The sequence below is a fragment of the Neurospora tetrasperma genome (assembly GCF_000213175.1).
Source record: "Neurospora tetrasperma FGSC 2508 unplaced genomic scaffold NEUTE1scaffold_81, whole genome shotgun sequence".
In the NCBI taxonomy this organism is placed as follows: domain Eukaryota; kingdom Fungi; phylum Ascomycota; class Sordariomycetes; order Sordariales; family Sordariaceae; genus Neurospora; species Neurospora tetrasperma.
This window is the reverse complement of record NW_009799179.1, coordinates 90,436-115,293: the sequence shown is the minus strand read 5'-3', so window position 1 is coordinate 115,293 and position 24,858 is coordinate 90,436. Positions and strand designations below refer to the sequence as shown.

Sequence of the window (24,858 nt, the reverse complement as noted above, 5' to 3'; positions counted from 1 at the left end):
TCTTTTGGGTGGGTGCAGAATCGGTATATGACAAATGGAAGATCTTGGCCCTCTTGCGCCATTCATCCTGAATCATGACGGAATGGCATTTTTATTAATTTTGATGTCGAAATTGGGTTGGATGGAATGGGAACAAATGAAAAGCTTGTCGAGAAAAAGAAGAAAAAAAAGCAGTGAGATAAGACAAGGTGGGGTTGGCGGGCGGGAGGCTCGAATTTGTAAGCCCAAAAGAGGAAAACAATCTCCCCCCTTGCCCCTGCCGCAACAGAACTTTGCGCCTGCAATGGCGGCCCTATCTGACAGCCATGAGCCGCTGTCTCAGCCCGCACTGCAGTCCGCACACGGCCCTTTGTGCGCTTCGGTTTCGCACTCAACATTTGCACATTTCAAACTGGTCAGTCTTGAAGGCAATTTGAGTTGAAATGAATGCCGTTGACTTTTCCCGATTACCAAACCTTTCCCGGACTCCAATGCCGGCGATGAGGACGGAGGGATTTCGCTTATGATGAGTCTCAGTTGCGGAGGGTAAACAGCAATAATGAATGATAGTGACGGCGCTTAGCTGCTGTCGTGAGAGTAAACATAAAGCTTTCCATGTTCGCACAATTGAGTAAACCGTTCCGATGTGTTCGTCGTTCTTCGCCATCATCGGAGTTACGCCATTATCAGAGACAAAAACGCCAATCTTGCAAGAGTCAAAAATCCATTGAACCCGGAGCCTCGTGTGGATCTTCAGTACCACAAACATACAACTTCTTCGGCATGTACGCCTCTGCCAGCAATCCAAATGTTAGCGCGGTGAATAGCAGCATGGCGGTAACCTTGAATCTCATACAAAAGAAGGTGGCTTTTCACACCCTCACACCCCCTGAATCTTGTATAATGCAGGTGCCACACTAACAACTCATATGCCGGCAAGCGGTGTACTCCGATTATTAATTCCGTGTGCAGAATTCGACGGCAGCTCATCAACGACGTCAAGACTCGAGAGAGCGATAACCTTAAACGCCTAACGCCGCAGGACATTAGAAATCAACATCCACCACCACACCCCACGGTTACACGGTTGCGTTCCACGGCATCACCTAAGACAATAAGAAAACGTGGTTGTGGCCATTGCTTTTTTCTGGCTCAAATTTCTTCGAGGTGCTGACGCCAAGAAGGCATTTTGCTCACTGCATTTACCACTGCCAGAATCTTCGTGGAAGGAACGTAGCCAAGCCCATCCTCAACCCCCAGGCGCCAGTACAATCGAGACAGGTTTCAGGACCGCCAAACCGCGAGCCGCAACGGAAACGATGAAAGCCCAGGCATCAATCTCACGACCAAAGACACCAGATCAAACATGACCATTATCCCATTCCAGCCATCCCAACATCCGCGCATAATGTACAAGACCATTTGACAAGGCAATCGAGGGTTCAATTCAGTTATGCTTAGTGGCTAAGCTTAAAATCCTGTACTTACCTATGTACACTACTGTGTCCATGCACAACTTATAGTTAAAGTGTTGTGTACCTGACACCACAACACCCCCACCAATCTCGCTAATCTCAAAAAGGATAAAGCTCTCTTCAGCTCCCGTCGGGTCCCCCACTGCCCTCCATGCCGCCGCCGGCCCGGCGGGCTGCTCTCCAACTTCCACCTAACTCCACTATTACCCCAATTTCTGGCCCTTCACCCCGCGGGGGTAAGTCTACTAAATGATTTATTATGATTCATTTGCAATCATTTTGCATTCATGTTGGTTCATCCTGCATCAACCATCATTCATCCCGTCTTGTGTTAGTCAGGAGCCAATCAATGGTTGGCTGCCGTTGTAATTGGGACGCGGTGAGACTGCACGGGAGAGATGCATACCTCTACAGATTGGGATGGAAGTCTCGTGTTGTCCCTATTTCCGAGGAAGTGGTTACACGAAACAAGTGGAACTGGATGAGCCCATTTCATCCGCGATTTCTAGTGCGTGGTTTGAGCGCAGTTGGTGCCTTCTATCGTACCTAGGTTTGGCGGATGGTACGGCTTAAGTTCCATGCCTCTAACAGTTCTGCTCGTAGCTTTGATAGGGAAACTGTTACTGTAGTGAAGGCCCGTGCTTGGTACTCCCCGGGTCGTCTCCTTTCCCTTTGCAAGGCAGCTGGGTCAGGTAACTGAACCTTCAACAGGGACATTGGTATGGACATCTTGACGGTGTCTGTAGTTTTATGAAAGACGGTAACGACAGGATATTGTTCCCATCGCTAGTCTAGGTAGATGGTGCGGTTATTGATGTCCTGTAAGCATTCCGGGGCAGATGCAAGGCACTCAATAAACGATCGGCTAGCTACCTCGTTCTTCCGGTGATGGTAGATGAATCTGCTATGATTCATGATGTATGTTTGAAGCCCGTGAGGGTTGTTGGTAGGATATCCCAATTGTAAATAGCTTCAAGTAGACGGTTTGGGAAATGAATGAAGCACAAGTTCTATCCATTGTCCTTCGTTGAGCCTCATATCGCCATCTGTAAACCACCAAGTCAAACACAGTGGGAAACAAGCACTTCATCACGGGTAAGTCAACGACAAAATATCAGCACACTTCACATTCACCATGATGCAACCACGTTCCCTATTCCGAGGAGTCAGATCAAAACTGCAATGCGGAAAAAGAAACACAAATGTCAATTAAGAAGAGCCGACATCGTCTGAGTCGAATCATAATCCTCCATCCCTGATGTCCTTCCATCTCAAAAGAACGCCTTGCTAACAACTGACTTGTGTCTTCCGTTGCCTATATCATCAGTCATTGCCCTTTAACCCCAATACAGATCTCTCAGGTACGTCACCGCCCCTGCTTAGCCATGACAAGCATCTCTCTCAACATGCCCACCTCCGCATCCCTCTTGGCCAGCATCAGCCTCAACTCGTCCCTCTCCTTTTTGATCTGATCCACCTCCTCCTCGAGCTCTTGTATCCTGTCAATCTTCTTCTGGCGGTACTTTTTCGCAGCAATGTTGTTGCGCTGCCGCTTGATCAGGATGTCCTCAGAGTCTGTGAGCTCGGCTTCGGCAGCGACGCTAGGAGAAAGAGCGCGCTTCTTGGGACCGGGTGGACGACCGCGCTTGGGCTTGCTGGAAGCATCGACGGGAGATGGGAGGGTTAGGCCGGGGTAGAGATGGCCTTGCCCCCCGTGCCCGTGATGGCTGGTCGATGCTGTCGGGGAAGTGGAGCCAGAAGATTGCGAGGTGGGAGGGGTGGTTGAGTGATCGCGAGAACTGGAAGAGGTGGCGGCGTTGAGTTGACTGTAGCCCATGTTGTTGCTGCTGCTGCCGGAATTGTTGCTGGCTGTCCTGTACAGGTCCATGCCCAGGGTTGTTGTGTTCCGTCCACTTGGCATGGTCAAGCCCATGGTGGTGGAGAGCGTGTCGGTGACATGGCTGAGGGAAGCGGCGGCGTATGGGTCGTCGGAGGAAAGGTGATGATGGTCAAGAGAAAGGTGCATGGGCGGTTGTGGTGGTGCCGATGGTGAAGGGTCGGCCCAGCCTTGTTGTTGGAAGATGTCGTTGGTGTCGGCGAGGAGTGGCGATGGTGTTACTGACAAAGGTAATGTCGGGGCAAAGGGCGAGACAGTGGTTGAAGTTGGAGCAGTGTCGCAAGTAGTAGTAGTAGTAGTAGTAGTCGAGATAGGAAAGGCGAGAGATGTCAGATCTTGTTGGTCGGGAAACAGAAGAGGGTCGGCCCAGTTAAAGTCTTGTTGCTGTTGCTGATGAAGGAAATCGTAATCGGTCAATAAATCGCAAGAAAAGTCAAAGTCAAAGGGCGGCGTGTCCTGCAACGAGTATTGCAGGCTGGAAGAAGAAGACCGAGACGCGGACGCTGGCGGCTGCTGAGCATGCTGCGGCGGCCATTCTTGCAGAGTATGGACGGCCTCTCGATCGAGGCCGGGAGAAGATTGTCTTGAAGGGGTTAAATGCAAAGGGGGTTGCCAGTCCGAGTCACCAGACTGGAGTGTTGTGGTTGATGGGAAAGGGAAGAGAAAGTCAATCGGGAGAAGAAGACAAGAAGGAGGCAAAGAAATAGACGTCGGGTCCCGGGTGGTCCCTTTCAGGGCACTCCCCCCCCCTCGTTACAGAAGTGGATCACGATCTGTGGTACCCGGTGGGCTGAAGGTGGGGTATGACAATGGGGCATCCGACATGCTCCACTCAAAGCCATGAGCCAACCAATCATGCAGCCAGTCGGGGCAGTGCATTTTCCCATTTCGGCTTTGTTCGTTCATTCACCCCTGGGTGTGTTTTCTGGCATTGGGTCTCTGTCTGACTTAGTGTACAGGATTTCCCCACTTCTAGGAGGTACGTACCCCGACATCAATCCATCGTTTGTCTGACTTGGACAGCATTTCTTTCCTCTTGCGCCCAGACAACTCTGCAAATAACAACCCTTCAATCAATCAATCCATTTCGGTCAAGCAAGTGATTACCTATGGTGTGTGAACAGAAAGGCAGTGAGACGCGAGGAGACAAAAGGCAGGTTGGGTTGGTAGCTTAATAAATGGCCATACAGCTGGAGAAACAAAAAGAACATCATTGATGGAAAGATAGGTTGACAAGAAAACTGAGGTGAGGCGAGCATTGCCACTACCTTGTCAAACCATGTCAATAGAGAAAGTAATCAAACGATCAATTGTTCAAAGAATTATACATCAAGCCAAAACTACATCACATCATCTCATATTATTGGGGTAATCCGCAGTCAGTCCTCCTTCTACCATGTAACAGACACCGGCAAATCCCTACTACTCTGTCCCACATGGAAAGTATACTCCCCCTCCATAATCATCACCCAATTCTGCACCTCAACATCCCAGTAACTCAGATCCCTTCTCGTCAAGTTAAACTCCACCTTTGCCGACTTGCCCGCCTCCAAGTAGACTTTGTCGAACCCCCTTAGTACCTTGACGGGAAAGTCCACCTCCACCGTTCCATTTGCAGACTCCTTCGGAGAATCAGGATAAGAGAGATACAGCTGCGGCACCACGGAACCCGCTACCTTGCCCGTATTCCGCACGTCCACTGTCACCTGGGCATAAACCGCCCAGAGCTCGGGGTTCCCACCCTCGTCACCGCCTGCTTGACTCAAGGGTGCGGGGGTGTCGTAGCCATCAGGATAAGGATACTTCTTGCCTCCTTTTCTGGACGCCACAGCGTTGTGTGCTTCATCTGCAGAGAGATACGGGTAGATGTACTTGTCCAACCTCCTGATCTCCTTGTCGCCTTCAGGCCAGAGGACCTCTTCGACCGGAGGGATGTCGGTTGAGTAGGTGGGCGGTTCCACAAGCGCATCAAGACGAGGAAAAGGTAGGGCGGATTTGGGCCGGATAGTCTTGACGGTGGCGTTACCGAGTTCAAAAGGGGTGTAACTCAGGCCGTAGCCGAATTCGAAGCGGGGGGTGATGCCCTTCTTGTCAAACCATCGGTAGTCGACGTACAGCCCTTCGCTGAAATTCTGCTGCGGGACGACGCCGTTGGGGAGGTAGAGGACCTGTCCGCCTGGTCCATAGTCTTCTAACGATTTGCCGATAGTAAAGGGAAGATGGCCGGAGGGATTGACATGACCGAACAGCACGTCCACCAAAGCGTTTCCGGACTCCTCACCGGGAAGGTTAGCGAACACAACGGCTTTGATCTGGGGGAGATCGATCCAGCGCTCCATCACTACCGGGCCGACGGCATGGATGACGACCACGACATCACTAAACCCGCCTCCGCACCTAGCTGCTACTTCCTGGATCAAAGCATCGCCGTTCTTCTGTAAGAAGAGATCAGGTCGATCACCACGGACGTTTTCCCACGCCTTGAAGCCCTCGCCGGCATCGGCATTGACGAAGACGAGGCAAAGGTCAAGGTCATCGATCACGGCCTTTTCAGAAAGTGAAAAAGGAAGTTGGTTGGATAGATGCTCGTGCAGCTCAACCTTTGACGAGTCGAACTGCTTGCGGAGAGCTTCGACAGGTGTGACCAGGTATGGGAATTCCACAGCCCCTGAACCCCAGCCGGATCCCAAAGTGCCCTGGTTGCAGCCGCGGTCTGGGCAGGAGTTGGGACCTCCGGGCAAGGGACCGGCGTCTTCGCCAAAGATGCCGATTTTGACCCTGTCGGGGGTGTTGTTGGCGTCTTGGCGTTTGCGAAGTCCCGCTCGGCTAAGTGGTAAGACCGGACCCTCGTTCTTCAACAACACCGTTCCCTCAGCCGCCACCTGCCTCGCAATAACCGAGTGATTCGCTTGCACATCCACAAACTGATTAACCACCACCGTCTGCTGCTCCGTCGGGCTCCCTGGGCTAACCACCCCCATCTGTTCGCTCGTCCAACTCGAAAAGTTCGGCCCCTTATCCCTTGGCCACTTTTCCTCATTATCCTGGCCCATCTGATACCAAGCCGCCACCACTCTCGTAGCCATATCATCTATCCTCTCCACCGGTACACTCCCATTCATCACCGCCTTGCTCAACTCCTTCCCCCACAGACTTTTGCCATTCGCCCACCTGAGTCCATCACCCGGCATCGTCATATCCAACCCCGCCAACGCCGTACTGACTCCTGCCCTTTGCGCCAGCCAATCACTCATGACAAACCCCTGGAAGCCCAGCTCGTCCTTGAGGATCCCATTCAGCAATTTGCTGTTCCCACACGCATAGCTGTTGTTGACCATGTTATATGAGCACATGACGCTGGCCACGCCCGCCTTGACCGCATCGCCAAAAGGCCAGGCATACAACTCGTGCAATGTCCTGTCGTCCACGTTGGAGGAAATAGCATTCGGCAACCCCCACTCCCACGGCTGGCGAAAGTGTTCCTGTTCGTTGGCAATGAAATGCTTGACGGTCGCCATGACGCCCTCGGACTGGATGCCTTTGATCGTTCCCGCGCCCGCGATGCCCTGCAAGTAGGGATCCGAGCCAAAACCCTCCCAGTTGCGACCGCCGGCGGGCATGCGACCAAGAGGACCGACACAGGGGCCGAGAATGGCGTTTACCCCCTTGGCACGGGCCTCAATGGCGTGTGCTTTACCACGGGCGTACATCAGTTGACGATTCCAGGTCGCGCCGACGGTGATTCCGGCTGGGAAAGCAGTAATGTTGTCCGCATTTCGGATACCCAGCGGTCCATCCTGTAGTTGTAAAGCAGGGAAGCCGACGAGCACAGCAGGGGCGGTGGTGCCGACTGCCAGACCCATTTGCCAGCCGACGCCGGTGGTGATGTTGACTTTCTCGGCCAGGGTCATTTTGGACACCAGTTTGGCAGCCTTTTGGTAGGACTCATACCAGGTACCGGCTATGCCACCCTTTGGAGAAGGATACCATGGTGGTGAGAGGCCGTAGGGAGGTTCTTGGAGAGCAGCCTTGTATCCTAGACCTCCCCCGACGAGGAGGATGACGAAGAGGATGAGCCCGAAGGCGGCGAAGATGAGGCAGTACCTGCTGCGTCTCGCTAGCCATGATTTGCGGGTGGGCAGTGGTTGGAAGGTTGGTAGTGCTGGGTTGGTGGGCCGGGTGCGTCGTGTTCGCTGTTGTTTCTGTCTGGGGGTGGGACGTTTGGGAGTGGTGTTGATGTTGACGTTGTCGTCGGAGTCGGACGAGTAATCGGCGTGATGCTCGGTGGACGTGGAGCCGAGGAGCCCTTGCTTGCTGGGATCGTGAGCAGCCATCTCCACTTGTGATAGTCAATCAGCCCAGTTGGCGATGATCAGTGATTATTCAATGTCATTGGCGTCGTGGTGGAACTGTACATAAATGGTGTTAGTCCTATGCGGGCATTGGCTGTGTTAGATAGGTAGATAGTTTTGAGCACAGAGATGGGAAAGCGATAGTTGGACAGTCGAGAAAACACCATACTAAGAGCCGTGATAATGGAACTGGACAAGGACGGTGGAACAATGGGTTTGTATTCTAGCTTTTGATGATAACGAAGCCGAATCAATTGGACAATATAACGGGCATGAATGGTGTAGAGCACGACGGCGCAGAATTCGGATGATAATTGATTAGCGTGTGAAGTGCGACGTGAAGCTGGGCTGTCGTGTGCTTTCAGCTGTCGCTATCGTAGTGATTTGGTGGCCGTCAGCCTGTTTTTGGTCGAGTCGTTTGGTTGGCTAGAGGTAGGTAGGTAGTCTAGTTGGTGATGACGATGAAAGGTGGAAGAGGGACTCAACCCGGACGACGACCTGTCAGCTGGCAATGAGCTTCTCAGGGTGATCACGTGCCAGCTGTTTCAAGGCACGCAGCTGCCAAGACCAGAGACACCCCTCCAATTGGACCTCCTCCCAGGTCAAGTCTCCCGTCCGTCAGCGGGCCAGCCCCTGAAACATGCCGTCTTCCCGCTGAAGCTGCCCCTGGTTCCAGCTTGGCGGGGTGCACTAACAATTTAACGGACGGCCCGGGGGGAGCTTCCCCTTCCCCTTCCTCGCCAACGTGGCACACGACATCCGACGCGGCCCCCCTTCCCGTCTTCCCCCCCTTTAACACCACCTCACTCCGACAAGGTCACCGTCTTCCGTCTCCGGACTCCTTCAAACAAACAACCACCCACCGGTCAATTGACGGCTCCCCCCGGATTGCCAATACCACCTTTTAATATACCTACCTAATCCTACCTACTTTCCACACGGGCCTTGACGGCAACGCGACCGACCGATACTCCGAACCCCGAAGCAACCCCCTTTTCGAGGTCCTCTCCCAAACTACCACAACAACCGCGGTGATAACCACGTACAACCACCACTACTACACCACCACACCACCACACCCACGGCCCCCCAAACCACACGCCAAAATGTCCCTCTCCTCCCCCGAAATCCTCACCGCCTACGACGCCGTCCGCTCCGACCGCTCGCCGGAGAACTGGCTTCTCCTGTCCAACGCCTCGCCCACCACACAAACCCTCTCTCTCAAAGCCACCGGCTCCGGCGGCATTCCCGAGCTCTTATCCCACCTGTCGCCGACCGAAGTGCAATACGCATACGTGCGCATCCAGTACGCCAACGACGCCGAGTCGGTGCGCGTCAAGTTTGCCCTCATCATCTGGATCGGCGAGCAGACCAAGGTGATGCGCAAGGCGCGTGTGTCCATCGAATCCGGGGAGGTCAAGCGCGTGCTGGCGCATCACAGTATCACGGTGGATGCGAGCGAGGTGCGCGACATTGACGAGGAGGAGATTGTGCGGAGACTACGAAAGGCGGGGGGCGCTGATTATAATGGTGGAAGGGGTTAGACTAGAGGAGGTCTGTCTGTCTGTCTGAATCTGACAAGAAAGAGGAGGGAGGTGAAGAGAAAAGGAGGAGCTGGAGTTGGCTTTAGCGAAGAGCAGTTGGATAGATCTGGACATTTTCGGGTTCACCGGGAGACAAAAAGACGGAGGAAGGGTGCTGGTTCCCTTCCTCTCTCGCATCGATCCACATACTACAAACATGTTGTACAGCATACTTACTTGTTGTTTGGTTATTTGGTCTGTACACACCTACGCTACGGATACCCCAAACGCGTCCTTGTTGTTCGCATTTTGGAAATACGGAACGGATGCAATTCATGGCCCCTTTTCTTGTCTTTTGACAGTTCTCGTCTGCTGCTTCCTTTCTTTATTTTTGCTGGTTACACCTGTTCACGGATCGATATCGCTCTCACCCTGAAAACCACCGCCAACTACTAGTAGTCCATCTCCAGCAACGGTCACGCAACACAAAGGTCAGTCTGTGTACCCTTCTTCTCACCAAATCATTATTTTTCTAATTGATACTGATCATTATCGTAGTACTAGGTAGTAGGTAGTAGGTAATACTAGCCTGGCCACAAGGGGGCCCTGATACTATAGGTCCGGTCGCATTGTAGGTGCCCTTTTCATGGTCATTACTCAGGGGTCCGTTATCCATTGTCCATTTCCCGTCCCGACCAAGAATTCAAGTATCCGTTCCGTCCAAGGAAGAAGAGGCATCCATTCTAATCCCAACGCCAAAGGTTATCCAAAAACAATAAAGAAAAAAAAAAGAAAAAAAAGCCAAGCAAGTACTTGTTGGTAACACACGAACAGCAGCACCCACTCAGGAATCACCAATCATTGCCCCCCACGTCTTTTGGGCCATCACAACTCCTCCCTCGGTACCTGCGCCGGCTGGTTGTGGAGTGCGGCCGTCTCGCCATTAGCGAGGGGTTGCGTAAGGTTGGTAGGAGTGTGTTTCAATCCATCTTGATGCGCGTGACGGGCACCCTCAAGGTCGTCACGACCGTCGCCGTCCGCACCCGGGTTGATATCGTGGTACCGGAGGGCCTGCAACAGCTTGTAAAACCCGCAAGCCAGGAGAGCACCGAGCACGGGACCCAGCCAGTAGATCCAGTGGTATCCAGGGAAGTGGCGGTTGACAATGGCCGGGCCGAGGGAGCGGACAGGGTTGAGACTGCCGCCGGTAAAGTAGACGCCTGTTGATCGACCGTGAGCATATGATCTGGAAAAGTGGAAAGAGAAGGAAAAAGAACTTACCGACTAACTGAGACAGGAACAAAGACAGGCCAATGGCTACTGGAGCAGCAAACGTCGCCCGGTGTTTCTCGACGGCCATCATCAAAATGACAAAGACCAACTCGCACGTCAAGAATAGCTCAATGAAGAAGCCCTGAGCAACAGTCGCTCCGCCTCCCAGAGTAGTTTCCACAGCCAACGGACCGGGGAAAATCACTTGAACCAACCCAGCAGCCGCAGTGGCGCCCAGGATCTGAGCAACGATGACAATGGCAGCACGAACGGCGGGGAAACCACCAACGAGGACAAGTGCGAGCGTAACCTATGATACGTATGTTAGTATGTTTTATGGTCTGGGAAAATGGGAAAGAGTAAAACACTTACAGCAGGATTAAAAGCACCGCCGGTAACCCTGAAAAAGGCCCAAACGTTCACCATCAGGCTGAACCCAAAAGCGAAGGCAATGTACAGCAGGTTGCTCGTCGAGGGTAGTTTCGCGGCATTGGCCGGAGCCGTGTTGGCGACCTGTGTCCCAGCAAAGGCAAAGAACAAGAACAAGAAGGTTCCGACAAACTCGCCTATCCCAAAGACAAGATTGGTGCGCAAGGGGTGCGACATGTTGGCAAAGGGGGCCATGATGCCTCTGGAGGAGCCTCTTCCAACGGCCGTCAAAGTGCTCGACTGATGAGAGTGGGTATGAGAAAGGGTGTACTTGGTGGTAGGAGTGGGAGGTGGGATAGGGGTAATCGAGACTGAGACAGGATGTAGGCCAGCTTTCTTCTCTGATGGTGGTGACAGCAGGAATGTCGTCTGCTGCGAGGGAGGAGGGGTTTTATCTATCTCGACCACGGAGGTCGAGGAGACGACTGGAGCGTGGGCACCCATAGTGTCTGTCTATCTGTCCCTGTGTTCCTCGAGCTCGGGTGCTGTTCGATCAACAGGCGATGATGTCCTGATGGGCTGATGCGTCTGTCGGCTAGGGACGTGTGTGCGGGCAGCAGATGCAGTGGTTCAACGGCTTTACCGGGATGCTATGGTTGAACAAAGCGGTTGGTACCCTTGAACGTCTGCTTGTCCTTGGACCACGACGATCCCTGCTTTGTCTGCCGGTTGCTGTCTTTTGTTTTGCACTCCAGACTGCTGCAGTGAAACACCGGCACAAGAATTCTCGTCTGCTCTGGACTGATGCCCGCACCAGCGGTGTGATGATGACGCGGAAACGAAATCAAGAAGCAATGGTGACGCTGCAATGTGCGGTTTCAGGCGGTTAACGAACGTTTGGCGATTCGGTCGGGATGAACAGGTGGAGCACTTGAAAAGTAAAAGCCGTTACGATCGGAGACGGAGAGATCAAAGCCGCCCAAGATGCCAGGTGTGTCCTTGGTGTCTTTACCTCCGAGTCGTGTGTCCCGCAGTAGGTATGTTAAAGGAAGTGAGGCGGGAGGCGAGGATAGCGAGGATAGCCGAGTCGGCAATGGTACGGTAGCCGGTTGATCGCTGCAGCGAGGAGTAGCAAAAGCAAAACAACAACAAAAAATTATGTAATTATGATGATGATCTCTGCGTGAGGAAGATCTGGCCAACGGTCAAGTTGCGGGGGATTTGTGATGGGGATCGGGTATTAGTTCCAGGTCTGAGATTAAGATACTGCTGGATGTCGTCGAGTAAAAGATGCTTAGTTGTGGTTATCAAATAATGACAGAAAGGAGAAAAATGAAGAGAGGATAAGGGCCAAAACTGAGTGGTCGTGGAATTGGGGAGATGGCAGTCTAGTAATGCTTTCCACTTCATATGGACAAGGGAAGGAGGTAAGAAAAAGAAGGCACGATGGAGTCATTGAATTGTGACGGAGTGAGCATTGAGTGGATGGCGGCACTCCTCATGGCTTGGCCCACTGCACTGCATGGCGTGGTCTGGTCAGTAGAGTAGGAGACACACCAGCATTCGTTCCTTCCGTCCTTCCCTGTTACCTCTAGTCTGATAGTCCGCCGCCATCGCGCATGCGAAGCAACGAAAGCCACCTCAGGAAGGAGCCGGCTGATATCAAACACCATCGACTAGCGCCTTCCGGGAGGGTGTTGGCTGCTTGGCCGAAGAACAAGCATGGAAACCTGGAACTTTTCCGAGATACGCGGTTCGAAAATTAGCTCTACACACTACACCTACATTACTTAGAGGTGACTACACCCTCTTGCTGGTGAACATGGTGAACATGCGGGTGGTGGGTGGTTTGCAATATCCGGCGTTGTCCCGAGCGTTCTCAACTATCCTGGGTCGAGTCCACAGATCGGATTGGTGGCTTGAAGCCTCTCTTGGCCCGTGGACCTGAGGCAGAGATCTAGCTTCCGTCTTAGAGGTAGGAAAGGGAAGAGTACGTATCTCTTCCACCACTGCAAGTATCGTGATGCTGAGACTTGGCGGTCTGTGTTTTCTCTTAGATTCGCTTGTCTTGGCCATGTCTCTGCCCACTGGCGCCCCGAAGGTGCCGATGCCAGAGGAATGGATGAGGACTCGTATAAGCTTAAGTTGACTCGATGATTATATCCGTCTAGACCGCTTCTGTGTCAGATGCTGACACTCTTGGAAGGTATCCTAACAACCCCCCAGTCTTACACCTACCCCGGTCTGTTAGTGTACACTACCAGAGCCCCCCTGTACTGTTCTGGATTCCTACCGATTCGGGATCCCTGTTGCGCCATGCTATCCAAGTAGAGGTAGAGGTAGTCTCGGCTTTGTTTGTTTCGACGTGTTCAATGCAGTCACTGTCACGAACAACATAGTTGAGCTGTCAACCTTGGTTCTCGTGGCCGCCATGTACTTGGGTCCCCAATGAACTGATGTAGCGCGAGTCCCGATCGTAATAACATCCCTCCATGCCCTTGCACGCAGGTTTTCTGGTGTTCAATATGGTTTGCCTGGATTGAAAGGGGAAAGAGGTCGATCCGGGACGTTGTCCGGATGAGCCTGAATACATCTTAGCCATTGGATATTCGGTTTTTGAAAAGACGAAAGGTTGAAAGGAAGGCCGGGGAAATGAAATTGCGTCGGTGTTTAACAAGTGCCAGCACTAACAGGCACTAACACTTACACTAGAGGTATTCGATCTGTGGATGAAGCCGTCGGGTGGATGGAAGCATCGAGGGATGGAGACGGGATGCGGCTACCCGTCAAGCAAGCTCAGCAGACGCGTACAAGATCAATCGAGTCTTTAATTTCTTGCGTCGTCCAGTTGCTGCGGTTGTCGCGATCACGATGTTTGTTTTGAGAATTCCCTCGCTGGTTATCCCTTGGTGTCTGTCAATTACAGTAGCCGCGGCCACTGATAACTCTTAGTGTTAGTAGTGCATGCATCAACTCAAGCCACACACGGCTTCGCATGCAGGAGCGGGTGTTTGCGCTGTGGGTTTTGGAGGGAGGATCCATTCTGAATGCTACAGTCGCATCGGATTGCCAGCGGTTTGGCCAGCCTCCCCCTTGTCCTCCGGCATTGCCTCATCTCCACCACGAACAGAACGACCGTTGACGATGGCCGGTCGCACGTGTTGTTATGGCTTAATGATACCCGCCTCTGCGGTAGCTCCTCGAGCTTGCTACGTGAACCGAGCTGATAAGCTGAGCCCATTGGACTCGATCCTTGGCGGTGGACTGCCACGAAGAAGCATCACGAGATCATGTCACTGGGTGCTTTGTACGGTTGTTGGGATGAGCGGTGCGGACTTGTCATCCGCCAGAGCCATGTTTACCGCCGGCTTCTCGTCCTTCGGTCCTTCGTATTCGATGTTGCACCTCCCCCGCTGCTTTTGGTCAGAAAGCTTTTGGTCAGAAAGCTTTTGGTCAAAAAGGGATGTTGATGGCGTCAAGTGTCTCGAGATAAATAGGACCCATCCCACCCCCGATTCTCGAAAAGGAACTGAAGGCACAAACCGATGACCATGTTTCAGTTATGGTCTGCCTAGCTACCCGCTTTGTGAACCCCCATCAGCAATGCGACTGTTAGAGGTTGGGTCATTATGCTGTCATATGGATGACGACAGGTACCACACCACTTGTCTACCAAAGAGGGCCGGTTTATTGTTGTGTGTTTGTGTATCACCACCAACGCCCTTTTCTTTCAAATAAGATTAAGCATGAATAACCACATTTTAAATGTTTGGTTGATGGTAAACCGCCCGGAGATTGGCGTCAGCCAGTGGTGTGGTTCCCCGGAACCTCCTACGATCGCATATAACGGAACTCAAGGGGATGGGTACGGGGATATCAAGCAACAGGCATAGCGATACGTAGTTGTGAAAACGCAATCTGGTGGCGTTAATGGCGTTACTGGTGTGTGCCCTTCACATATGCATGGACAAGGAGGGACGACATTTTGAGACGAGCAAAGCATCAGTATCGAGCTGAGGTGATTCACTTTGGCGACACAAGACATTGCGGGTGTTGCAGTGCTTTCTTGATATTGCCCCTTTTTCCTTTTGCTTCGGTTGCGGATATCGCGTGTTGTCTTTTGGTGTTGGGGATTGGACCGAACCAAGACTGAGACCAAACTAAGAGGGACCTGGACGGCGTTGAGGCTCTTGGCGCTAGACTTCCAGCGGGCAACAACAGAGAGCAGTGCTGACGGACGGGCTTTTCGCTTTTCGTCCCGACAGCTTTGTTAGTGCAGGTTTCCCCGCTTCCCAGGTCTGGTGCTCTCACCTGGACCTTAGGTCATTCCTCCAGACTTTGATCTTGAAAAGTCTTGGAAGAGATGGAATGGACGTCGGAAATGACATGGAATGAAAACCGTTGTAGATCAGGGTAAGGGGAGAAAGAAGCGACGAGGGACCCCGGGTCAATGTTGGAACAATTGAAAAATAAGAGAAGACGATCACGTTACTTGGGGGGTTCTGGGCGCCAAGGCTTTTAACCCCCCTATTCGTTAAGTAGGGGGTTGGGGAATTGTGGGACAACTTTTTAATCTGGGACAGCCCACATAGAATTTTACTAGTAATCTAACCCATCCCTATACTAAACTACTATATTACATATTAATACAACGTTGTTAGAAGCTGTTAAAAATCTAGTATATTGCTCAATTAGGTAGTAAGTAAATAGATAAGTAGGTTGCAATTATTTTTTATCTTTTTTTAGCGCTAGTACTAGTACTGGCGCTGGTTCTGGTCTGGGTATAGGCGGCACTTTCTTTATTACTACCTCCTACCTTACTAGCATAGTTTTAATACGTATAATTTACTTTCTTACTTGTAATTGAAGTTTTATAGTACTCTCGATATACTTTATAACCCCCTAGTATAGTATTAACTCGATAGATTGTAGTTTTGATAGATTTAAGGGGGCTAGTATTGAAGTTGATGGCCTAGTTCGTGCAGGCGGTTTGGGAGTAGAGGGTAGTAGTGTAAAGAAACGGTAATTAATTAGTGGGTATATTAACAAATCCTCCTCCTCCTCTTTCTCACCTCCCTTATTATTATTATATATTTTATTTATAATAATATTATCCTTATTATTGAGAAGGGTATTCTCGTTTTCAAATATAGTGTTGATTGTCTATATATTAAAATAACGAACAATATCAGTAATAAATTTAGGGATGGGCTTATCTATAGAATTAATAATTTATATATTAATATACGCGGCTACTTGAGAGCTAATTTCAATTATAAAGAATTATTAAGGTAGGCGGGGGGGGGAGGATAGGGGTTCTAAGTATTGAATAGTAGAAGGATTATTACCTAAATTAATCTCAACTAAATTATTAGAACCTAGTATATTAAGACCATCCTCTTATACTTTTTTATAGTAATTAAGTACTAGTATGCTATAAGTATTAATTTTATAGAGTGTATCCCTCTTTAGCTAAGTATTAAGAATATTACCCTTATTAACTAGTATATAACCCTCCTCTTCTCGCTTCTTCTTATAATTATCCTAATATATACTCTAATAGACCTTCCTCTTGCCGTTTAGTAACTTTCTCTACTACTCTTTAACCTTATTTATAATCTTATTATTTATAGCTCTAATAGCTTATAACTACTTTTTCTAGTCTCCTATAGCCTCCTTCTATACTTACTTAACTATTTAAGTGCTAAGTTAAACTTTTGAAAGATTTAAAAAATCTCTTTCCTTAGGCAAGCGGTATACCCTCCTCCTTATTTTACGGTCTAAATTAGCTACCTTCTCTCCATTTTAACAATTATATTCTTAAATCTTATTATTTATTAAGACCGCCTCGTAGGTTATAATTTTAATAGAGGGTAGTTCGCTTCGTATTAAGGAGCTGAATTAGTAGGAGTATTTATCGTTAATATAGTAAATAATTTTAATAACTTTAATAAAACGGTCCTCCTTAGGGAATATTAAAGGAAGAGCGGAGTTTAGTTTCTTAGGCTACTTTATTTGAATTTATAATAATATTTTTAAACGGTTTAGTAACTATATTCTAGTATTATTAAAACTATCATAAATATTATATTTAGTTATACTACTATTAAGAATACCCTTAAATTCTTTAACGAAAGTTGCCCGGTTGAAGGTATACTTGTTATATTAGACAAAGGACTTCAAAACCTTCTAATAATAGAATTTCAATAACGAAAATACTCTAACGCTAAGTAGTTATATTGAATATATAGAATAGGGAAGTAAGCTTATTAAAATAATATTAAACGCTTTGTTATGGGACTGGCGCCCAACAAGGCATCTGGCTCTGACTGGCCAGACTTGAGTGCCAAAACAGCAACCCGCATTGAGACTGCCCCAGTCGACTCGGACTATGGCACCACAACGCCCCGGGCTTCTAGAATATTCTCTCGCTGCCTTAGGCTATAAAGTACTACTAGAGCGTATGGCTATTTAAGTTCTAGCATTTAACCTACCTAAAGGGTAGCGTTTTCTCCTTTCTTTTTTTATAGAATTTTAATATATATATAATAGCTAGCACCTGCGTATTACTCTACTATCCCCTTATTAAGTTCTACCCTCTTATTAATTAACTATTAGAAGGAAAGAGCTTGTAACTAATAGCGCGGCGTATATTAGTATTAGAATAGTCTCTTTTTCTATACCGAACGATAATAATAATACTAATAGTAATATAGAGGCTTCCTGCAATTCCCTAGCGATTAAGAGTACTAGAGTACCCCCTAATACTATTGGCTTATTTAGTAATTTATTTCGAGCTTTGCAAATTAGTTTAAAGCTAAAGGGGAAGGTTAAATTTATAATCCCCCATTTTATTTATTTCCAACCTACTCTAAAATTTAAATTTATATACCCTACTAAATAGGATTCTCCTAGTAGTAAGGATAAAGGAAAGTCTAAAGCTGATAATAATAATAAGGAGTTTAATAGTAACTTTAATAAATTATATTAGCGGAAGCCGTTTAAATTCCCTAAATAGAATAGTAAACCTACTATTTTCCTCTTCTACTATAATAAGCTAATTAAAACTTATAATATAAATTTTAAAGCCGATCTACATACCGATCCTAATACTATATAGATTAAAATTCTTAATACCCTACCAATCGATAAATAGTAGTAGCTAGAGGGTTATTAGACCGCCCGTACCCTCTCCGGTAATAAAGATCCGACCGAACTACTTAAATAGATCCGGTAAGTCTTTAGTACTTATTATACCTAAGATTACGCCTTTAATAACCTTATTAAAATAAAGTAAAATGATAGTAAGCTATTCTTTAAATTCTTACTAATTTTAATAATAAACTTTTAAAAATTGGCAGTTATAATTAGAATAGTTATATCAAATTAGAATTCTTTCGTTACACTATTAATAAGAAGTTTAATAATTACCTTTTTACTATAGAGCTCTCTAACGATTATTTTATTTACGTAGAGTAGTTTTAGAATATTATTTATAAGTATAAAAAGACTATAGAGTTCCAAACCCTTTATTAAAGCTATCTTTAGTATAGTAATTAGAGTAATTAATAGTTTAGAGTATACTTTCCTATTGCTCCCGGTTCGGATTGTTCTAGCTCTTAGTACTAAATTTATAATTCCTCTCCTATTCCGTCCTTTAGTATTCAATATAATACTAATAATAATATTTGTATAAGTATAATTAATATTTGTAGCGTTTGCAGCCGAAGTTCTTCTTCCTAGTAAAAAGGATAAACTAAGTAGGTATTATAAAAAGAAAGGGATAAGTACTATACCGAAAGACGGTATATCCGTTACAGCGCTACGGGTTATATTATTATTAAATATCCTTACCTTCCCGCTATAAACCTTCAAGTTAAAGGAGTATATATTTAAGTTATTTAGATAGTTCTATTATTCAATAAAGAGTTTCGAATAATTGAAGTTTTTAATTCCGAATTGAATTAGGGAAAAGAATAATTCTAGTACGAAATTGGGTATTAGAGCCTACCCCCGAAGTACTAAATAAGGTAGAAGAGTTTAAGACCTAAATAGAGATAGGACTAATTCTAATACTAATTATTATTAATTCTACTAATTTATTCTACGCCTTTATTAATAAAAGTTACTAGTACGATATTACTATTAGTAAAAATATTATTCAGGATCTCTAAATCCCCGTTATTCTAATCCCAGCCTAATAAATCCGGGGTGCTATAGTAATTATAGAGGGTACCTCTATTTAAAATATTACCTACTTCCTTATAGAATTTCAAAATTGTATTTTGTTCATATATATATAATACCGGAATTCGAATACCCTATTATTTTTGTGGAGTTATAATTAATAGCTAATTAAATATATTTAATCCCTTACGAGAAGAGATTTTAGTATAATATTATACAATTTTGGGTAAATTATATAAATAGATTTATAGCTAAGACCCTCCCCTTCGAAGAATTTAAAAGAATTATACATATTTTCGTTACTACTTTTATTAATTATATATATTGGATTATAAAGTTCGAAGGTTAGACCGTTATAGAAGCCTCCGTATTTACTATACGGTTCAAGAATATTAAGAAGGTTCTAGCCTTTAAGAGAATCCGGACTAATAAAGAACTCTAATAAATTATCCCCGAAGACTTCTAGGACTTTATTCCCTTATTTAAAAAATAAGAAGTAGATTACTTTAATAATTATAAATTAGAAATCGATTTAAAAATGAAATTAAAAAAGGGATTGGATGGTAAGAACCTTCCTCTCCCTTTTAGCCCGCTATATAATATATTTCGAGAAGAATTTTTAGTATTTAAAAAGATATTTTGGGATTTAATAAATAAAGAATTTATTTGGGCTAATAATTCCGTTATTAGAATTCCTATTTTATTCGTACGGAAATCGGGCGGAGGTTTCTACTTTTATTACAATTATTAAGTATTTAATACTATTATTCGAACGGACCGGTACCCCCTTCTATTTATTTAAGAAATATTTTAAATATTTAAGGGTATTAAATTATTCTTAAAAGTAGATATAGTATAAATATTCTATAAAATACGAATAGCGGAAGGAAAGGAGTATAAGATAGTATTCCGAATTCGCTATAGTCTCTTTGAGTGTTTTATAGTCCCCTTCGGGTTATATAGAACTTTAATTACCTTTTAATAGTATATTAATTAGGTATTATAGAAATTTGACAATTTTTGTTTAGTATATATAAATAATATTCTAATTTTTACGGATAGGTCTCGGGAAGATTATATATAGAAAGTCTACATAGTATTCGAGCGCTTCCGGAACGCTAAACTCTATTTAGATTTTAATAAGTATGAATTCGCTATTAAAAAGGTTAAGTATTTCGGTTTTATTATTTATACTAGTATTAGTATTTAAACCAATCCTAAAAAAGTTAAAGCTATTTTAGAATAAGTAGTACTAACGTTTTAGAAGGGGGTCCGGAACTTCTTAAGGTTTATAAATTACTATTAGATATTTATATTAGAATTTACTATAGTAGCGGTACTACTTACGGTACTTACTAGTAAAGGAGTCCCGTTCGAATAGTCTATAATTTGCGAAGAGGCCTTTTAATTTCTAAAGACGCTATTTACTCGAATACTTATATTAATTGAATAGGACCCCAAACGCCCGACCTTCTTCGAGACCGATTATAGTAACTTTATATTGGGAGGCTATTTAATTTAGGAGGTAAATAGGTAGAAACGTATTATAGTATTTTATTTAAAGAAATTAAAATTAGCCGAATATAATTACCTTATTTATAATAAGGAGATATTAGTAATTATTAATTATTTATAAAAATAGTAAGTTAAATTGCGTAACTATAATAGTTTTATAATCCTAACGGACTACTATAATTTAAAATACTTTATAACCCGGTAATATTTATTTAAATAGTAAGCCCGCTAGGCCGAATATTTTTCTTAATTCTCCTTCGAATTTTAATACTAGCCGGGTAAAGAGGCGGTAGTTCTAGATATATTATTTCAATAAAATTAAAATTGGCCTACGGAGGACGATAGGGAAATTCGAAACTTCTAGTTCGTTCCCGAATCCGCTTTATATAATTACGTTTATATTTCAATAATAAGCCTTCGGGGCTTTCGAACGGCCTAGGGGAAGGGTTTAAAGGTCTTTAAAGATCCAAATTTATAATAATTTTAGGGTTTTACCGTAGGGAAGGATATTATATATTAATAAATTATTTAAGCGGTAGAAAATAATATAAGGGATTTACACTCTTCTTTTAAATTTAAAATTTAGATTGCTAATTGTTCTATTGACGACTTCGAGCGTTTAAGATATTAGGGGAGGCTGTAAATCCCCGGGTGCCTAGTAATTACTGAAGTAAAAGCTATAAAATTATCCGATTTTAATTAGAAATATAATATATTCTTTACTTATATTATTTAAATTATATATAATTCCTAAGTACTCGGGTACTTCGGTAGAGAGGGTACTATTATAATTTTAATTCGGTACTTCTATTAGCTATTATTAGGGATTTATATAAGGTAATTCTTATATAACTACTATATATACGGCTCCATTAAATATTAGAAAACTTAGAGAAAAAGGTTATTCTAATTAATACTAATATTAAACTAATTCTTCTAAAAAGTATAAATAGACTTTATTATAGACTTTCTATTAATTAGAGGGAATATTTATTTATTTATTATTAAGGACTGCCTTAGTAAGAATGTTATATTAGAGCTTATACCGTCGATAAATGCCGAAGTTTATATTAAAAGATTTATAGATTACTTTATATAGTACTACGGTTAACTATAGTCTATAGTTAGTAACCGGAATTCTAATTAGACCGGACGGTTCTAGAGTAGATTTTATAAATTATTTGGGATTAAGTAGTTTCTTAATATTATTTATTACTTCTAGATTAATAGTAGTTTAGAATAAATAAATTAGGAAGTACAAACTTTTTTGAAAACGTATATTAATTAAATATAAAATAATTAGTACGAGTAGTATCCTTTAGTATAATTAGCTATTAATAATTATATTAATACTTTAATTAATATATTTCCCATCTTCGTTATTTATAAATTTAATCTGGAATTAGTAGTTCTAATAGTCCCTAAGGGTTTTAGAAACTCCTATACCCCCGCTAATACTTAGGTTTAATAATTTATTGAAAAGCTATTATAAATTATAGATTTATATCAAATTATAATAATTATAGTAGTTTAGGAATAAATAAAATATATTAACCGCTCTTACTAATTTATAGAGAAGTTTTAAATAGGTAATAAAGTATAATTTAATTTTAAGAATTATACTTTACTAAGACCTAAAAAAAAGTTAGACTAGTTATATACTAAATATACTACTTTAAAGGTATTCTTACCACTAATTATAGAAATCTTAAGCCTCCTAAATAATATTTATAATATTTTCTATATCGATTTCTTCTAGCGGGCTCCTGGAAACCCCTTACTAAGTTAAATTCTAATCGATAAATAATTATTACTAGTAGTAATAGAAGGGGAGAAGGAATATTATATAAAGAAGATTTTATATATTAAAAATAGCCCGACTAATTAGATAGTCTTCGTAAAGTAGAAGGGTTACTATAAACCCTTATAATACCGGCTTAAAGATTTTAAAAATACTAAAGCGCTCAAACTCTTTAAAAAATAATACAGGGACGTTCGAATTAACAACGGACCTATAAACTACTTTACGAAAGAGAATATATTAATAAAGTAAGAAAAGTAAATAAAATTAATATTTGGAAGTAAAAAAAATAGTTACCTACCTAAAACTAAAGTGCCTCTTCTACTAATTTATTCTACTTAGAATCTCTAATACCCAACGCCGCCCTAGTACCCAATTTAATTATAGTATTTAAGGATAATTATATTATAGTAGTACTACTATAGGAAATTTGTACTTTTTTTTTCTTCTTTAAAAGAAAGGTAATTTCCTCTACCGAATCCGAAAACCGAACTATTTTTTTTAGCCTTATCTTCTCTTCTAATATATCCCCCTCCTATTATATTATTTCTATTATTTCTATTACCTCCTCCTCCTTTAGTACCCTAATATTCCCCAACCTATCCTCTACCACCCCCTCTTCTATTAGTACTAATAAATCCTCCCTACCCAATAATAATTTAAAACGAACCTATAAATCCTCCTTACCTAGTAATATCCTATCCCCTTCTATTACCCTCCGCTACTCCTTTAACTTTCTAATACGAATCTCTAATTCTATAGCTACCTTATTAAAAAGAATTTCTATTACTATAATTACTATTTTATTTTAAAAAATTTAAATTATTTTAATTATCCGGGTATTAAACCTAATTATAAAGATATTTAAATAAATAGTAGCTATAGCAATAACGTATTTAATAATCCAAATAAATTCTATAGTAATATTTACCAAAGCGACCGAATTCCGGCTAGCCCGAAACAATTTAGCGAATAATAACAATTACAAAGCTACTAAACTACCCTAATCCGCACGAAGGGTTTAAAAGTCCTCCTCTAGAGCCCCTAATCTTTCGAATATTATAATCGAAATTAAAATTAAAGATATAAAAATATCCGGAATTACAATTGGAACTACTATAGTAATAAAGAGGGGGGTTGGCAGCGCTTTACTAACAGGGTAATTAAATATAAAATAGGTAGTATCTTTGAATTTAAATTAGTAATTACATAGAATAGAGGTATTCAAAGAATATTTACAGAATTATATAACCCTCGGCTATTAATTATTCGAAATTACAAACTGAAATTATTATTAAATAAAAGAATTCGTAAAATAAAATTTTACTATTTAAATAGCCCTCTACTAATTAGGTAGAATATTACTCCTAAACAATAGAAGCTTACTATTAATAAATACCCGAATTCTTCGGGCGCGCATAAGGTACATAGTAATTTTTACCCTTATTAGGTACGTAAATACTATAGTTCCCTAATATTATATATTAGGAGTACTAGGCGGATATAGTACTTTAAATAAATATTTTAATAAATTTACAATTTCTACTACCGCTACTACCGCTTGGGGTCCGGGGCGTAGGAGAGCTTAGCGTAGTAGGAATAGAAATAAGTATAGGAATAAGGACTAAAGTAACTATTAGCATAGTAATAATAGTAGGCGTAAGTACGGGCGCGGGCGTAAGTACGGGCGTAAATATAGGAATAACTATAGGTACGACTATAAATATTATAGCCGGGCGATAGCGAATTAGAATAGTAGGTTAGAGCCCGAAAAGATTTTATTTAGAATTAATATTAAAAATAAAAGTTAGTAACGGTTATTTAAAGGTATTCTAAAGTAGAATTAAGGGTATACGTATAATATAATTATAATTATTTATTAAAAGAGTAAGAGAGAGAGTAAAAATTATAGAGGGGTAAAATAGGGGTAATATAAATATTAACTATAGTACGCGACTATAGTTAGAGGGAGAAGGGGGAGGCTAATATTATAGGATTAGCGCTCGATAAGGTATTTAGCTCTGATTGGTTAAATTTAAGTACTAAGACGGTAATTCGTATTGAGATTGCCCTAATCGATTCGGACCGCGGCACTATAGCGCTCCGGGCTTCTAGAGCATTCTCTCGCTACCTCAAACTATAAGGTACTATTAGAGCGTATAGCTATTTAAACTCTAATACTTAACCTACTTAGAGGGTAGCGTTTTCTCCTTTCTTTCTTCATAGAACCTTAATATATACATAGTAGCCAGCACCCGCGTATTGCTCTACTATCCTCTTACACGCTTTAGTATACTATTAGACCTCTATATTATAGTAGCTACTAAACCCGTTAATAATAAATATATAATAAACCCGCTTAGTACCTAGAATATTTCTAAACCCAACTCCCTTAATTAAATTTAGGATTTTATAACCGAAGTAATTATATTTATACTAATTACAACAAAACTAATCCTTAAAAGAAAACCCCTCCTCCCTATCCTCC

The 24,858-nt window shown here is 43.6% G+C and overlaps 3 protein-coding genes across 3 annotated transcripts; 1 reads left to right on the top strand and 2 right to left on the bottom strand.

The window, feature by feature from the left end:
• Window positions 1–2,453: 2,453 nt before the first annotated feature.
• Window positions 2,454–7,685, bottom strand: NEUTE1DRAFT_149165 (uncharacterized protein; the record flags this gene model as incomplete). Its single annotated transcript, XM_009856687.1, has 2 exons — window positions 2,454–3,981; window positions 4,788–7,685. The coding sequence occupies 2 exons, from the start codon at window positions 7,683–7,685 to the stop codon at window positions 2,821–2,823; spliced, it is 4,059 nt and encodes a 1,352-aa protein (XP_009854989.1).
• Window positions 7,686–8,809: 1,124 nt separating this feature from the next.
• On the top strand, window positions 8,810–9,584 carry NEUTE1DRAFT_149164 (uncharacterized protein; the record flags this gene model as incomplete). The annotated part of the gene is made up of 1 exon (XM_009856686.1): window positions 8,810–9,584. One exon carries the CDS (start codon window positions 8,810–8,812, stop codon window positions 9,245–9,247), a length of 438 nt encoding a protein of 145 aa, XP_009854988.1.
• A 447-nt stretch (window positions 9,585–10,031) lies between these two features.
• On the bottom strand, window positions 10,032–11,371 carry NEUTE1DRAFT_149163 (uncharacterized protein; the record flags this gene model as incomplete). Its single annotated transcript, XM_009856685.1, has 3 exons — window positions 10,032–10,446; window positions 10,508–10,808; window positions 10,871–11,371. The coding sequence occupies 3 exons, from the start codon at window positions 11,369–11,371 to the stop codon at window positions 10,112–10,114; spliced, it is 1,137 nt and encodes a 378-aa protein (XP_009854987.1).
• Between the last annotated feature and the right edge of the window lie 13,487 nt (window positions 11,372–24,858).